This window comes from Macaca fascicularis, chromosome 14 (genome assembly GCF_037993035.2).
Source record: "Macaca fascicularis isolate 582-1 chromosome 14, T2T-MFA8v1.1".
NCBI classification, from domain to species: Eukaryota; Metazoa; Chordata; class Mammalia; order Primates; family Cercopithecidae; genus Macaca; species Macaca fascicularis.
This window is the reverse complement of record NC_088388.1, coordinates 35,535,212-35,550,921: the sequence shown is the minus strand read 5'-3', so window position 1 is coordinate 35,550,921 and position 15,710 is coordinate 35,535,212. Positions and strand designations below refer to the sequence as shown.

The window sequence follows — 15,710 nt, the reverse complement described above, 5'->3', positions numbered from 1 at the left end:
TTCATCAGTATACATTTTTTACAAATGGTTCTAAAGCACTTTGACTAGTTTCAACTATGAAAAATGTTATGAATTCACAACTGCACTAGATGTCCTCACTTCATAAATTATCTTATAAGAGAAGTGTTCCATATAGAAGTACCCCCATACAAGTCTTGAGGGCTTAAAAGCTTCCTTCTCAGTGTGGGATCAAGATCCAGATACCCTAAAATAAATGCATCTTGCAGGGCGAAAGAAACCATGGGTTTAGTAAGATGACCTAATAATATTTGGTTTGAAAGCTCATGTCTGTCACTTCTTGACCTTCTCATCCTGGAAAAAACAAAAAAAAGCCATGTGCAATAAAGGTAAGCCGCAAATGACTACATTTCCTGGATTCTCAGAATTATCAATATAATATCTTTTGTCAATCAAATTTAATATAACTTTCAGATTTAAAAGGAGGTATTATAGAAACAATGAAATACAGTACATTTCCCTTCCAAACATAACCAAATCATTGTCATTGCTATTACAGAAAGTTTAATAAACATCCCTTATATACTGAACAGCCCTTAAATTATTTTGAGATATAATCTGACCTAGTTGGCTATATTGTAAGATACATGGTCTGTTGTTCACAGAGTCAACTTTCTATGCTATAGCATGCCTGAATCTATCAGCAATAGACTATCTTGTGTCTGCATATCAACTTCTTGTAAGGACTGCAGAGTTAAAGCAATTACCCATAATTTTTACAAAATCCTAATGAAGTAGATGTATGCTTCTGGGTTCTAAATCCCTTTTTCTCCCAGAGGAAGATTAAACAATTTAGAAATAACATCAGGCATTTGTATGGAACTCAACATTTCAGATGTTTTGCATGTTCTCATTTGTTTGGCATAACTCTGTAATGTAACATGCTTCATTTGCCCTCTTCTTTACCAATCATGAAATTTGAGTACAGAGATGTTAAGTGATTTTTCCAAATGAATTATAACCAGTCCAAATAGCCTTACCCCTAGTCTGACGCTTGTTACGTTTTTGCCCCAAATCCAAAATGTATTAAAACACTATCTTTTAAATCTTATTGCAAGATGGTATTTTATTTTATCATTCTCTATTGTCTTCTATTGATCTTTGTTCTTCACAATCAAAAATGTGTTCTAGAAAAGTGTTTCTCTACAAGTGGTGGAGAAAGTGTGGAGAGGGGATGCAGTTTTACTTTTAACCCTAATGTTGAATTTACTTTGAATTTCAAATACCATTAAAGGAGAGGTAGGATTTATGTAATTATGAAATGATGGCCTGGATTTTAAAAAGCTTGAGAAAGGCTATTTTAGGTCTGTTTGTTTGTTTGTTTGTCTTTAGCTCACAGTTACCAGAGTTCACTATGTGCCAAAATAGTGTATGCAGTGTTGCTTGTTCTGTTTTCCCCCCTCCCCCACCAACCAGAGCCCAAGACAATCATTTTATAAAGAATAGAAGTTAAATAAACATTGTGGAAAAAGGCCTCTTATGCATTCCGAGTTTTCTAACCTATAACTAGTGATGATTTAATAGTGCAAGGCTGATCACTAGTTGTTATCTCACATTCTAGAATGCTTTGTCATGAGTTAAATGCAGTTATATGTGTCATAAATTCCTTTAATAAAGATGATGGTGGTGATGTTGAAACGAAATGTTTGACACAATTCTTCCTTATATCCGTTTTAGCAAATATACTGTAAAAATCTGAGGTTAATCCCCAAATTCTGTTCTTATATAACTGCACAAAAAAATAAACTTAATAAATCTAGCGTTTATGTTTCACATTTAATAGAAAATTTTTAAGCCATAATCACTGTAGCTGCTTGGCATCTTATTTCTTCAAGAATTCTTTCAGTGCATGCATTAACTTTGGTTAAATTATTCTGGAGTTAAAAGGCAGAAGAATATATAAAATAGTATGATTTCAGAAGCATCATTGTAACAGACCAATTTCAAAAGATTCAGTTGCTAAATTTTACTTCATAATTCCTTTGTCAATCAGTTATTTAGGTTTTAAAAGAGAAGAGAATCATGTGATGTTATCTGCATGGTCATTAGTCTCACACAATGAAAAGAAAACAATAAAATAAGACTAAAGAAATCATTCTTCCAATGATTGTCATTGAACTGTTACATTGGTAAACATTCACAGTATGAAGTCTCTCTCAATCTCCAGCATATAAAGTAGTGCAAAGAAAAAAAAAATCCAGTCCTGTTACCTGCAAACAAAACTTATTACATATTCTCCAATTTCACTTATTCTATGTTACACATTTGCTGTTAAATCTTCCCAAAATTAATAACAAAATATAATCAATTTCTAAAGGCCCTTGCAGCCTTTTTAAAAGTTAATTTCCAGTTAAAAATAAACTTTAATTAAATCCAAGATAAAATTGTGACCTATATTCTATTAAATAATTTACTTTCTTTTTTCTCTACACAGTATTTCTTACAATTTTTAAAAAACACCTACTGAATCCAAAGACATATTATATGCTGTTAAAGCACTGATAAATGACTGCTCAGATTCATTAGTTCTTACATAGTAAATACTTCAAAATGCCAACTTTTCCCATCACTGCACAATTACTAACATTGACAATTTACTTCACACACACACATACGCACACACACGCACACACTCTCTCTCTCTCCATCTTTACTGTCAACATCTTTTCCAGTTAATGTGCAAAATTCTTGCATTCTAATAAAAATATAAAGATAGATTTGCTCCTATTTAAGCCTCCCTCTTCTCGAAGATGTATCATTTATTTGATATGTAATACAAGTTTAGTAACAATTATGCCATGTATAACCATTAAATAGTGTACTACTGTATGCATTGGATCATTTGCATATTTCATTTTCATAACTGCACTCTCTATGCATAAATATATTTGGAGATGCTGAGAGGGGGGCAGTGGCAGGTGGAGAAAGAGATTCACACATCAGTCTCCACAGCCTTTGCATTAGAACAGTTGTTTTTATCTGTCTCACTGTCATCCCCCTTTCCCTGACACTTCTCCTCCTTTGCACACAGAGATTCCTTAACTCCTTCTTCCATTTCTAGATACTCTGACTTGTCCCCCAGGGAAGAAGAAGTAGAGCTCCGAAATTTCTTGAGCAAATTAGAGGGGAGGTATGGGCAACTGACTGCATTCTGTGTTAGCTGTGTCTGTTCCTCATTTTCAGTCTCTCTGTGGTAGAAATAGTTAAAGTTAGAGACAATCACTGGCACTGGCAAAGCAATGGTTAATACACCAGCAATGGCACACAGAGACCCAACAATCTTGCCCCCCACAGTGATGGGCTTCATGTCCCCATAGCCCACAGTTGTCATGGTCACCACAGCCCACCAAAATGCATCTGGGATGCTTTGGAAATGGGTAGTAGGTTCATCCGCCTCTGCAAAATACACAGCGCTGGAAAAGAGGATGACCCCAATGAAGAGGAAGAAGATCAGAAGGCCCAGTTCCCGCATGCTGGCTCTGAGGGTGTGGCCCAGGATCTGCAGGCCTTTGGAGTGCCTGGAGAGTTTGAAGATCCGGAATACTCGGACCAGACGAATGATTCTGAGGATGGCAAAGGACATGGCCTGCTGCTGCTGACCATTGCCACCCCCCTGTTGCTGGGCCAGGTCAGTGCCCAGTGTGATGAAGTAAGGCAAAATGGAGACAATGTCAATGATGTTCATGATGTTTTTGAAGAAGAGTGCTTGGCTGGGACAAGCAAAGCAGCGAACCACAAACTCAAAGGAAAACCATACAATACAGACTGTTTCCACGATGAAGAAGGGGTCATTGAATATTGTGTGCCCTGAGTTCTCTGGGTGGGGTGCTGAAGTGTCATTCAACAACCCACCGTGCCCACCAGCACTCAGTGCCATGACGAGATCCCGGTCGTCCCTAAACTCAGGCAAGGTTTCCAGGCAAAAGATGACAATGGAGATTAAGATGACCAGGACAGACACAATGGCTATGCCCCTTGCAGGACTGGAGCTCTCTGGATATTCAAAGAGGAGCCAAATCTGCTTTTTAAATTCATTCTCAGGGAGGGCCCTGTCCTCCTCCTCTCTCACAAAGCCCTCGTCCTCCCGAAACTTCAACAGGGCCTCCTCCCCCAACTGATAGAACTTCACCTCCTCAGTGAAGATATCAAAGGGGACATTGACTGGCCTCTTCAGGCGGCCTCCTGATTGGTAATAATATAAGATGGCATCAAAGCTGGGGCGGTTCCTATCAAAAAAATACTCATTGCGCAAAGGGTCAAAGTACTGAGTCCTCTTTTCAGGGTCTCCCAACAAAGTCTCTGGAAACTGGGCCAGAGTTTTCATCTGGGTCTCAAAGCGTAGGCCTGACACATTTATCACCACCCGTTCACAACAGTCACTGTAGCGGACTGAACTGTAGCCACCACCGCCCTCATCCTGAGGCAGCAGGTCCGTGTAGGAACACTCATCCCCATGGTCATCTTCACTATAGTAAAACCTTCCCTCCTCTTCTTCCTCCTCCTCCTCCTCCTCGTCTTCCTCCTCCTCACTCAGCTCCCTCAGGATCTTCTCCTCAGAACCACTGGGCATCAGGTCAGAGCAATGAGAGAAGCTGCTCTGCCGTTGGTGGACTTTCTTCTTCTCAAGCCGCTGTCGCCTCCTCCTCCGGCTACCCCGGCTGCTCTGAGGGTCATGGGAGGTGCAGGCCCCACGTGACTGGTGGTGGTGGTGGGAGCCACCAGAACCCCCGCTACCTTCAACAGCAGCTGTGGCCGCTGCAACAGCAGCTGCTGCAGCTGCCCTGGAGTGAGCAAGCCTCTCCCGCTCCCGGGCCCTGGCCTGGGCAGCATAACCATAAGGCATGTGACTGTTGCACCCTGAGCTCTCCGCACTCACCATTGCAACCTCCATGGTGGTGGTTTTCGGAAATGGCTGGTTCCAGTTGTAGAAGAAGAAGAAAGAAAAATAGGGCAGCTTCTTTTCTCACCAAATTAAGGTAAGTTTGGAACCCTTAAGCAGATTGCTTGGAAGACTAAGGATATTTTCAGTCCAACTTTGCATTTTCTGTTTTTAAATCAGCACGCCCCATGCTCCCTCTTCTCAGGGATTCAACATTGCTCTCCAGAGCTTGGCTGGTCGAGATAAATAGCCTAGCACTCTCAAGACTAAGAAGTCCGAAAATGCTGGAGTGTCTCAGACACCTATGTTTTGGGGGTAGATGTTGAGATTTGGAAATATGTCTGGGATGTGGTTAGTGATGATGCTGCAAGATTCAAAGGCAGCAAGTGTCTGACAGCCAGAAGTTGTGCCTAGAAAATGAAATACATTTTTCTGCCATGGAAATTGGCCAATGCTCAGTCCATTAAATTTAAATAAAATGCAAATAAGCCTTTACTGTTAGCACTTGCCTTCTAGTGATGGCTCGAACCATAATAAGATGTGGTTTGAAGTATGTCCAGCCATTTCTACTCAAAGTCTATCAGGACGATTCTGCAGGCTCTCCTTTTAAGTTCATCAAAGGCTTCCTGGACCCAGGTACGATGCCAAACCATAGATAGAGGCAAAGACCCTGGGAGGTAGAGAAGGTGCTAGATGAGGTGTCAGCAGAAGCAAAACCAGCTCTGAGGTCTCCATAGAAATCAAGGAAATGCAGAGCATTCTTCAGCCAAAATCATGCAGAAGAAGCACTTCACCTGAAAAAGGATTGGAAACAAGCATAGGAGAAAAGTAAAAAGGAAACAAATCATAAAGAGCAAAGTGAGCATTTCTCTTCATATACACATCCTTCTCTTTCTTCAAGAAAGTCACATAACACACCAAACACCCATACATTTTCAAGAGTATGGGGCACACTATTCTCACTCACTAAACATCATTCTTTCCTTCTTCTTCAGATATTATTTCAGCTCAGTTTATTTTTATGGTAACTCAATTATTTTTCCTCTCTCCACTCATGGCTCACATGGCTCTTGCTTCTATCTTCCCCTTCACCAATGCCAGGTCTTAATTCTCACTGTCACTCTCTTCATTTCACAAAAATAATGCTGTGACTTTACAGCTGCTTCCATCATTCATCTATTTCAAGGCAATTTTTAAAATTTCCACTCATAAAGTGTTTCTGAATTAAGTGCCCTTCCACTCCTCTCTATCTTGACTCAGGATTGGGGAAGTCGGAAAAAAGAAAAAAACAACAACAACAGTATTCTTATTCTTTATGCAGGCAGCACCACTTGAATGCACTTCAGTCACCTCATCTATAAAGTACAAATAATAACACAACCTCCCCCATCTCATGTTTGTAAGGACTAAATGAGATAATGGATGTTGATAGAATATCACAGTGCCTTTTACCTAATGAATGACAATAAACACTAGCAGTAATGAATAACGTGACAGCAACCTACATTTTTATTGTCTGTCTACACAGCTCCAAGTGTTTGTGTCCTTAGGCCACTAACTAAAGTAGGGGAAGATGGGACATGAGGACATACAGTACATCCTGAGACTCACCAGTGGCCGTCGTTAAGTTGGCACTGCCTGGCTCCCTACCTCATGTCCCCATTGTTTTTCTGTTCCCCTGAATCCTGAACACTCTCTACCACCCACAGGCTAGGAACTAATGCCAGTTTCCACATCTCTAATAACCATCTTCTCTCTTTGGCGGTCGCTCCATGTTCACCTCAATGGTTCCTCCTCCACTCTGCTCAAGGTGCTATCTCTTATTTTTTAAAATGTCAGTTTGTGTGAACTTCATTCTTAGCCTATCATACTTACCCCCACTTCAATAAAATCCACATCCCTAACATCCCTCGTCCTCTCTCTCTCTCTCTCTCTCTCTCTCTCTCTCTCTCTCTCTGCCCACTTTTATTTACAATCTCCCACTTCCGAATTGCATGTCCCTTGCAGTTCCAATCTGCTCCCTCTGTCACCTGTTATTCCTGGCCCTTCTTCTTCCTTAGTTTGCTCTCCCAAGATCCAGGTAATTCATCTCCTCAGCCAGGTCCTATAAAAGCCCCCATCCAAATCTCCTGTCTCCTCTTGATTTTTCCATGTACTCTGTTCAACAGGACTTCCAAGAATGCAGGGAGTAACCCAGAGAACTGGAGAGAATGATGATAGTCAGAATTCAGGGCATCTACCAGCTTCTATTACTGGAAGCACTTGGAAAGCATAAGAGAAATGGCTTTCTGAAGCCATTAACAGGATTCAGCTCTTGACCACCTGCTGCTCCTTGCTGATCCTGTCAGCCTAGCAGCCTAAACACACTAAATTTTATGAAGTGACAAGCATGGAAGTGGCAAACAGAGGTCTTCCCAATCATACACCCCTTCCCAATCATACACATTTTCCTAGGGCAAGGAGGGCATTTGATTGCAACACAAACTCCAGAAAATACACCACTGAGGGCCTCTCACATGCCATCTCCCTTCTTTGCCTTACTCCTAACATCATCTCATACTCTGAAATGTTTACCCCCAAGGAGTTACTAAATCCCTACTTACAAAACCATCCTGGGGTGACATTCACCGTGGAGTGTCAGGCCAACATCCTTTCAAGACTGGTACAGACCAAATAGCCTGAGAGTTTGCTCAGTTTCTTCCCCAACTCCCCCAAAACAATTATAATTTCAATGAAGCCCCAGTGTAACCCAAGTTCCTGTATAGTTGAGTACTACACACACCTACCCTCCCACCCAACTGACTCCCAGAAGGTCATAAATTAGAGAGTCTTCTAATTCACCATCAGCTCTTCGGGAGTTCTAGAACTGCCCTCTTTCTGCTCTACACCAAATAATTTCACATTTATTTATTTATTTATTTGGGATTATTTGTCTTTGTTTATCTAACTCCCTCCTCCACCCTACAAGTAGCAAATTGCCTTCCTTTTAATCATCTACTAGTTATTTCACTATCCCTGATCTAGAAAAGGAGAGAGAAAGAAAAAGAAGAGAAAAGAAAAATCATTCCTCCCAGCAAATCAGACTGGTTTAAAATCTCTCTTCTTTCTCAGGGTACTCTTGTTAGTAGAATCTATTCAAGCCAATTTCCAGGAGCCTTTATGATATAGATCTTTGCAGAGGAATTTGTCTTCTTCTTTAACACCATTAAACTAATAGGATTTTGCAGACTACCTATTCCCCAATCCCGGCGCCCCCAAACAACAGCCAAGCATCCCACCCCTCCTCCTCTCACCCCTCCAACAACAAGGCTGTTCGTCTCTCAGTGCTAATTCCTGCAACTGTGTCAGTGTCAGGGTGGTACCCGAACCTTAGAGAGAGAGAGAGAGAGAGAGAGAGAGAGAAGAAAAATTGAGAGAGGGAATCAGAGAAGCCAATACCGTGAGAAATATACACTTCAACGCACGCCATTTATGCAGCCCCTATGTATGTTGCTCAAATGCTCGGAAAATGCACGCAAATCCAAACGTTGGGAGAGGCAGCAATTCAGACTCGTTCACCGGCTGTTAACCGGTGCGGCTGGAAGGAGGTGAAACGATGCTAAATCTTAACCCCCCTCTCGTTGGGAAACGACATCTTTAATCGCGCCGTCGCCTCCAGACCTCGGTTCCCGCTCCAGCACGTTAAGCAGGGCGCACTCACCGCATCCCCGGGGTTGGGAAAATAACAACTGTTGGCCCCCTGGAGCGCCGCGCAGCATCCGCACCTCCCTTCTCCCACCTCCTGGTTTATTTTTAACCGCCTTCCATTCATGCCCTTCTGTCACATTCCCGATATTATTTATCCCTCAAATGTCCACTGTTTCTTAACAGCCAAAAGAAGAAGGTGGAGGAAATATTTAAAAAAAAAAAAAAAAAAGGTATCATACTTACCGTTCCCCGGCGGGGCGAAAAATAAAAATAAAGAAAATCCACCGGCTGGCTTGTTTTTCCCCCTCAAGCTGCAACAGCTGGAGGAGGGGAAGAATGATCTTGGGTGAGGGGGGTGGTAAAAGGAATCACTCGGGTTTGGCAGGTGGAGGGTCCAAATATCCACGGAACAAGTTCTGTTGCCTGGCCCGGGGGGTGCACAGGGTTCTCGCGGCTGGAGTCTGGGGGTGGGGGTCGGGGCTGCCCCAGAGAAGACCCCAAGGCTCCTGGTTCCTCTGGAGTTCAGCACAGGAGGGATTGCCTGGGAAAGGAAGTCAAGGTTCCTCCGAAAAGAAACAAAATCCTAGACAGCAGCGATCACTTGTTAAGCCCGAATTCCTCCTCCAACATCCATCCCTCTCTGGCTCTCGCTGGCTGCGGGAGCAGCACACGCCTCCCCTGGCCGCGAACGCGCGCCGGGCGGGGGCGGGGCCAGGGCCGAGCCGAGGGTGTGGCGTTCGCGACGGTCGCCAGGGGCGCCTCCTGGCGCGGCGGGGCGGGCGCAGTCACGACGCCGCGACTCCCCGCACCCCGGCTGGGCCCCCCGACTCCCAGGATCTGGGATCAATTCCAGGAGTCTTTGGCTCTGGTCCCCAGAGGCGAGGAGCAAATCCTGGAGAAGTGTCCCCGTTGGGGCCGGAATAGGGGTTTCGACGGCAGCGCGGGAGTCCCCAGAGGGCTTGGGAGCGGGGAGCTCCAATGGGAGGTGCAGTCCCGAAAATGGGGTCCTTTGGGACATCTCCTCTCCCTAACTTGCTTTCTCTATATCTCCCCTCTAGCCCCGTCTTCTTTTCCCCACCCCACCCCCTCCCAAAGCGGGTTTGTTGGGTTGGGAGGCGGGTGCATCTCCGGCGAGGCCGCTGGCGGGGAGCCCTCCTGTGCCTGCCAGCGCGTGCAGATCCCTCAGTCTCCGCCTCCCTTGTACACAGTAGTTGAGCGGCTTCAGCGCCGGGGTTGGGCCTCCGGGGCGCGGAGGAGACCGACTTTCAACCTGTGTTCAACCCCGGGCAGGGGAATGTTACAGAAATTGGAATCAGGCCCAAGCTAGGGGCTGCGCACGGGAGGCAGCAGTCCTAGGGGAGGAGGGTTGGAGAGATGAGTAAGTGGCTGGGTGGGCCAGGGGCTGGGGGCTTTGGAAGGCGGGGGAAGAGCACGCAGCCAACCTGTTGCTGCAAAAAGAAATACGCCTCTGGTACCGACTCCCTGAGGGCTCTTTGGATCCTTCGGGATAGAAATCAAGGGAGATCGCAGCAAAATACAAGTTTTTTTGATTTTTCTTTCTTTCTTTTAATTAAAGCTTGTGCGCACAAGGGAGCTAACACCAAGAAAAAAAAAAGTGGGCTGTTCCTCGAAGTCAGGGTGTGGTTTCCTTTACGGGCCTCTGCCGTAAGGGGAAATAAGGGGAACTATAGGCAGGGCATGTAGAGGTGGAGTTTTTCTGGTGCATGCATAGTGGTTTAACATGCTTCTTCACAGGACGTATGTATCATTAGCATCTTAAATCTCCACGTCTGGGCGTGATTGTTTGCATTAAATTAAGGAAAAGGTCACTGTGAATTGAAAGTTAAACCTAGCTGTGCATGCCAGGGCCTGGGACAAGTCCCTCGTCCCCTAAAGCGGAAACTTCTGGTTAATAGCTTCTTGGGCTTTTCATGCTAATTGACTGGAGTTACAGTTTGAGGAAGAGTCTTTCCTTGTTTCTTGTTTATTTCTTTGGGCCACATCAAAGCAGGAAAGTAGACAGCTTGCCTGTCTCAGGCTTGCCAGAATCAACCGGGCGAGAAGTTTGGCTCCTGGGGGGTCTCCATCCTTAGTGATCTCTCCCATTGCCCACCTCCATTTAGAAAAAAAAAAAAAAAAAGGTTTTGCTGTCCATCCCCACCACGCACGCGCGCACACACACACACACACACACACACACACACGCGCGCACGCACACAAAAATAACCAGAAGCCCACGTGGCGACAGGGCCTCCTTAGACATCTCTCCCAGCTCGCCTGATGGACCAAGCAGGCAGTGGCAGCGCGATGCCCAGACTGCTGGAGCAAATCCGACCTTGGGCTGGTTCGTTGGCGCCGGGACTGTCACTGTAGTCCTCGGGGCGGCAGCTTTGTTCTAGGGCCCTATTGGGCCTCCTCCTTTTGTGATGCTCAATTAATTATTAAGAGAAACACTCCCGAGCTGAATTATAGATATGCCCTCCACTCACTCACCTAACCGCTGCGGGCTCGGAAAAGGACACCTGGAGGGCTGCTTTTTGTTGCTGTTTGATTTTTCTTTTATCTTTTTAAATAACTAGACACACACACAAAATCGATTTGTAATCAGTGTGAAAGAAAAAGAGGAAATGAAACCCGGAGTGGACCCTGGTTTTTCTAACTTCTTTCAGCTAGTGCAGCTTGAAATTGTGGCATGAATAAGTTTAACTGCAACCCCCTGGCCTCAACCCTGGTGGAGCAGCTGAGAGAAAGGTATCTTCACGCTGGCTCTAGAGACGTTCTTTGCCTCAATTCATTCCCTACTGCAGTTCATCCGAAGAGCAGGAAGAGCGGGTTTCTCCAGAAGTGAGAATGATCATGTTCACTCGCCCCAAACCCTCTCTCTGTACCTCCACAATGTGATATCACTGTGCGGTTTCATGCATACCAGAAGCAAATAACTGATAATATTTATTGTTGGCTCATTAGAAGGATATTTCTTGGGATAGTAAAAAGCAGGACTGGGACCTGTTTCCCAAAAGCAGTTTATGAGATCAATCCAGTACAGCTATGGAATGCTTTCAGGGAGATGAAAAATGAGATGGAATGATGTACTAAAGATGATAGTTGTATTGAAGCTTGGATATTTTAATTGAATCATGTTAAAACTTTATGAATTATGCTTCCCTTTTGCTGTTTGTTCGTACCCCAGATAATTTTAATGTTTTCAATGCCTGAGGACTTTATAAATATTTGCATGTTTTAGGTGTCAGTAATCCGAATTACTAAAATACAACAAGAATGCTGCTGAGGGACAATTCTGCTCTCAGGAGGACTTGGTCAAGGCAGGTGAGATTAACTGAGTGTCTGCCTCATACCTGGCTCTCTGTTAAGTTCTTTGAATGTATATTATGTAATTTTATTTGCATAACTAAATGCTTTTTTATATGGTAAGTACTATTATTACCACTATTTTATAAAAAAGGAAATGAAGGCGTACGATGATTACCTAACTTGCCCAAAGGTTATATAGCTAATTATGTAGCAGAACAAGGCCTTACATATCTGACTCTGCAGTGTAGACTGACCCCGTGCTAGTGATGTGGTCTTTGCCCATTTGTTCATACAAGCTAGTGGTTGTCACAGATGCATACACAGATTATGAAGCAAGGGGATATGTGTTATGATGGAGGTTTAAGAATGTTGCTCCTTGGTGCAAAGAGTAGAGTAGCATCTAGTGTGGAAGAAGTAAGCAAGCATCTAGTGTGGAGGAAGTAAGCAAGAATTCTCAATGAAAGGGGAGCAATGTCTGAAAAATAGAGTTGGAGTGGCCACCATGGAGAATGCACAGGCACATGGTGATGGGATGGAACAGAAGCAACTAACTGGAGCTAGAGATAGGTTAGGACCAACTGGGAAGAACATGCCCCCTCCCAGCCTTCTCCCACCACATGCACACACACCCCTACCTCTTTGCCCATTTAAATAATTAATTCATAAAGCAAGCAAGAAACATTATGTTTCTCTCCTTGACATCATCCTAGGAATTCCTAGGAACTCATAAACAGTAGCAAAAAGATTCTTTGCTTGAGACCTGTAAAAATCTACCTTGTCTTAGTCTCCAAACCTCGTTTACTTTTTATTTTCTTTTGAAATGGGGTCTCACTCTGTCACCCAAGTTGGAGTGCAGTGGGATGATCACAGTTCACAGCAACCTCGAACTAACTCCTGGGCTCAAGTGATCCTCCTGCTTCAGTCTCCAGAGTAGCTGGGACTACAGGTATGTGGCACCATGCCCTGTTATTTTTATTTATTTATTTATTTTTAGTTTTTGTAGAGACAGGGTCTCACTATGCTGACCAGGCTGATCTCAAACTGGCCTCAAGTTCTGCTCCCACCTCAGTCTCCCAAAGTGCCCATCATGATTACAGGTATGAGCCACTGTGCCCAGCCCCTCTTTTCTATAAAGAGGAAAAAATTATTTTCTTGCCTTTCTTAGTCACCAACTAGTCAAAATTCTTTAAGCTCACCACCACCAAAGACACCTATTACCACAAAGAATGTATCACTGGCTTTGAATTCTCTCAGTGGTGGTACAAATGTTCCAGATCACACTGTGAAGTCTTTGCTTATATAGAAAGCGGCAGAGGCCAACAGATCATCTCCGTACAAAGCACGATAGGAAGCCCTGTGGGATACAAGCTAGGCCCATTATAAATGTTTTTGTTCTCTTTGAGGACTGTGGTCCACAGTGAATTGCAATGTTCTGTTTACTCTTCTATCTCCCCAAACATGCCTGTGATACTTCACTGAGAACAGGCATTATATCCTGAGCAATGAGCATTGTACTTGACCCAGAGTAGAATGTGAATGAATAATGGAAGAGGCTTCCCTTTGCCAAGAAAGTTCAGTGAATATGTTGTGAGAAAACTAGATCGCTTTTGCACCTGCTCACCCCAGCCTCTCAACTATCTATCTCACTTTTAAAGTTCTGAAGTGATGGGGGTGGGGGTGAAGAGAAGGCCCTGGAGATTTGGTTCCATGCTCCCATTCCCAAATTTATGGATGGGGATATTTTGAGCAGCTCGTCCTTCTCTGTAAAATGTGAGTCACTCAGCTGGTTTATTCTTGGGGTTTTCAGGGACTGTTTACCACCACTTCCTAATCTATCTTATGCATATCGGCACTGGTCAAAACTTAAGATACCAGAAAAGCATATTTGTTTCTTACTACAATGAGTGTTTTATTCCATTTCAGCTGCTATAACAAAATAGCATAAATGGATTAGCTTATATACAATAGAAATTGATTTCTTACAGAGCTGGAGGCTGGGAAGTACAAAATTAAGGTATGAGCAGATTCAACATCTGGTGAGAGTTCATTTCCTGGTTCATAGATGGCGCCTTCTTCCTGGGTCCTTACAAAGTAGAAAAGGCAAGGCAGCTCTCTGAGGCCTCTTTTATAAGGGCACTAATCCCATTCATAACGGCTCAGCCCTCATGGTTTAATCACCTCACCGTAAATCCTATATCCTAATACCATCACTTTGGGGGTTAGGATTTCAACAGAAGAATTTAGAGAGAACACATTCAGACTAGAGCAGTGACAAAACATCAACTCTGGAGAGAAAGACTGACTACTCATTCACTGACTCTCTGATTGCAGCACGGTGCCAGGCACGATGGTGATTAAGACAGCTGCTGCCTGTCCTGTGTGGACACTTGTGGTCTAGATGGTAAGAGACAGACAAGTCAACACACTTGGGTGGTAAGACAATGATAGAAGTCACACAAGGGGCAGAAAGAAGTGGCACTTAATTGAAGTTATAGAGAAAGGTTCTCAGGGCAGAAGGAGTCCCATGGCAAAAGCTCATGGAACAACAATAGCATGTGTGAAAACAAAGAAAGATAACTGAGGATCCACTATGAAATGGGAAAGGGAAGCAGTGAGGGAGGACTCTGATATGCCATGCTCAAAGTAGGATCCATGAAAAAACACTGCATGATAGGATTCTCAACCCTTTCCACCTTTACACACAGGACAGATATAGTTCATATGCACCACACACACCCTTGAGCAAACCCAGATTAGCAACTGCAGCATTCACTAAATAGACTGAGTTGCAGACATTTCCGGGCCTCCTAGCTGCAATGATATCACTTTCTCCTTCATTTATGAATGCATCTCAGAGGCCAAGTGGGTGAAATTGAATTGGCATAACCTTAAATAATCTCTGATTTTGCTTTCTAAATGCAAGTCTATTTAAAAATGCCCCTCTTTAATTGAAGTAACTTGGTTTTTGCAACACAACCCATTATTAACACTGATACTGTGGTGCATCACTGGTGTTGAGATCCACTCTGTCAGAGAGAATCTCCTTTTAGCTCTTTGTTTTCCTTATATGTGCTTAGGAAATAGGGTGGCTGTGGAGATTCAGTGAAAGTGAAGTACCAATCCTGGTGCAGACAGAAAGCATCCACAGCCTCATCCACTGGCACCAATCAGGAGCAAACTTGGGGCAGAGGTGAATCAAGACAAGGTTTGGGCATGGTATGGTGTTTCAGTTCTACAGATACTACCACCACCATGTCTTTTGCAGTAACGAATAATAGTTCATGTCAAAGAGTTTTCCCCAGATGTCTAAACGTGATCCTTTTTATAAAAACTAGAGATCATGATATATCCCCTGCAAAAAAAAAAAAAGAAGAAGAAGAAGAAGTATTTCAAAATCCTTGGCAGCCCCTTTAAATACAGTCAATGACATTAAGACTTGCTGGTGTTTTCTCTTGAGAGCTGACTCCTCCCCTTCCACTCTCATTTTGATTTTGATCAACACTTTTCACCTAATGCCCAAGGACAGCCATCACCAAAGCTCACAGAGAGCCTCTGTTCTCCAGCATAAGAATGTTTACATGCATTTCTACAGGCTGCCAGCATTCTGACTACTTCATCAGACCAGCATTCCTTTTGATTTGGTTAAGTGTTAGAAAAAGCTTGTCCAGCACATGCTTTTCAAAACAAGGACCATACTTGTAGGAAGGATACTCTCATGTGGAAGAAATTCCCACAGGGTACAGATCAGTTGGGAAATCTACCCAAAATTAGTTCTGTAACTTGCTCACTTTTTTTTCATTCCTGGCGAAAGATA

At 43.6% G+C, this 15,710-nt stretch overlaps 1 protein-coding gene across 2 annotated transcripts; it reads right to left on the bottom strand.

Annotated features, from left to right (window-relative positions):
• Positions 1 to 1,775: 1,775 nt before the first annotated feature.
• KCNA4 (potassium voltage-gated channel subfamily A member 4) lies at positions 1,776 to 9,240 on the bottom strand. Of its 2 annotated transcripts, none has more exons than XM_005578336.5 (2): positions 8,828 to 9,240; positions 1,776 to 5,691 (listed from the first exon to the last, which is right to left on the bottom strand). In XM_005578336.5, the coding sequence occupies exon 2, from the start codon at positions 4,907 to 4,909 to the stop codon at positions 2,951 to 2,953; it is 1,959 nt and encodes a 652-aa protein (XP_005578393.2). In that variant the 5' UTR covers positions 4,910 to 5,691; positions 8,828 to 9,240; the 3' UTR covers positions 1,776 to 2,950. The 2 variants fall into 2 exon arrangements, with proteins under 2 accessions (XP_005578393.2, XP_045227577.2); XM_045371642.3 differs by lacking the exon at positions 8,828 to 9,240 and adding an exon at positions 8,336 to 8,630.
• Positions 9,241 to 15,710: the final 6,470 nt, after the last annotated feature.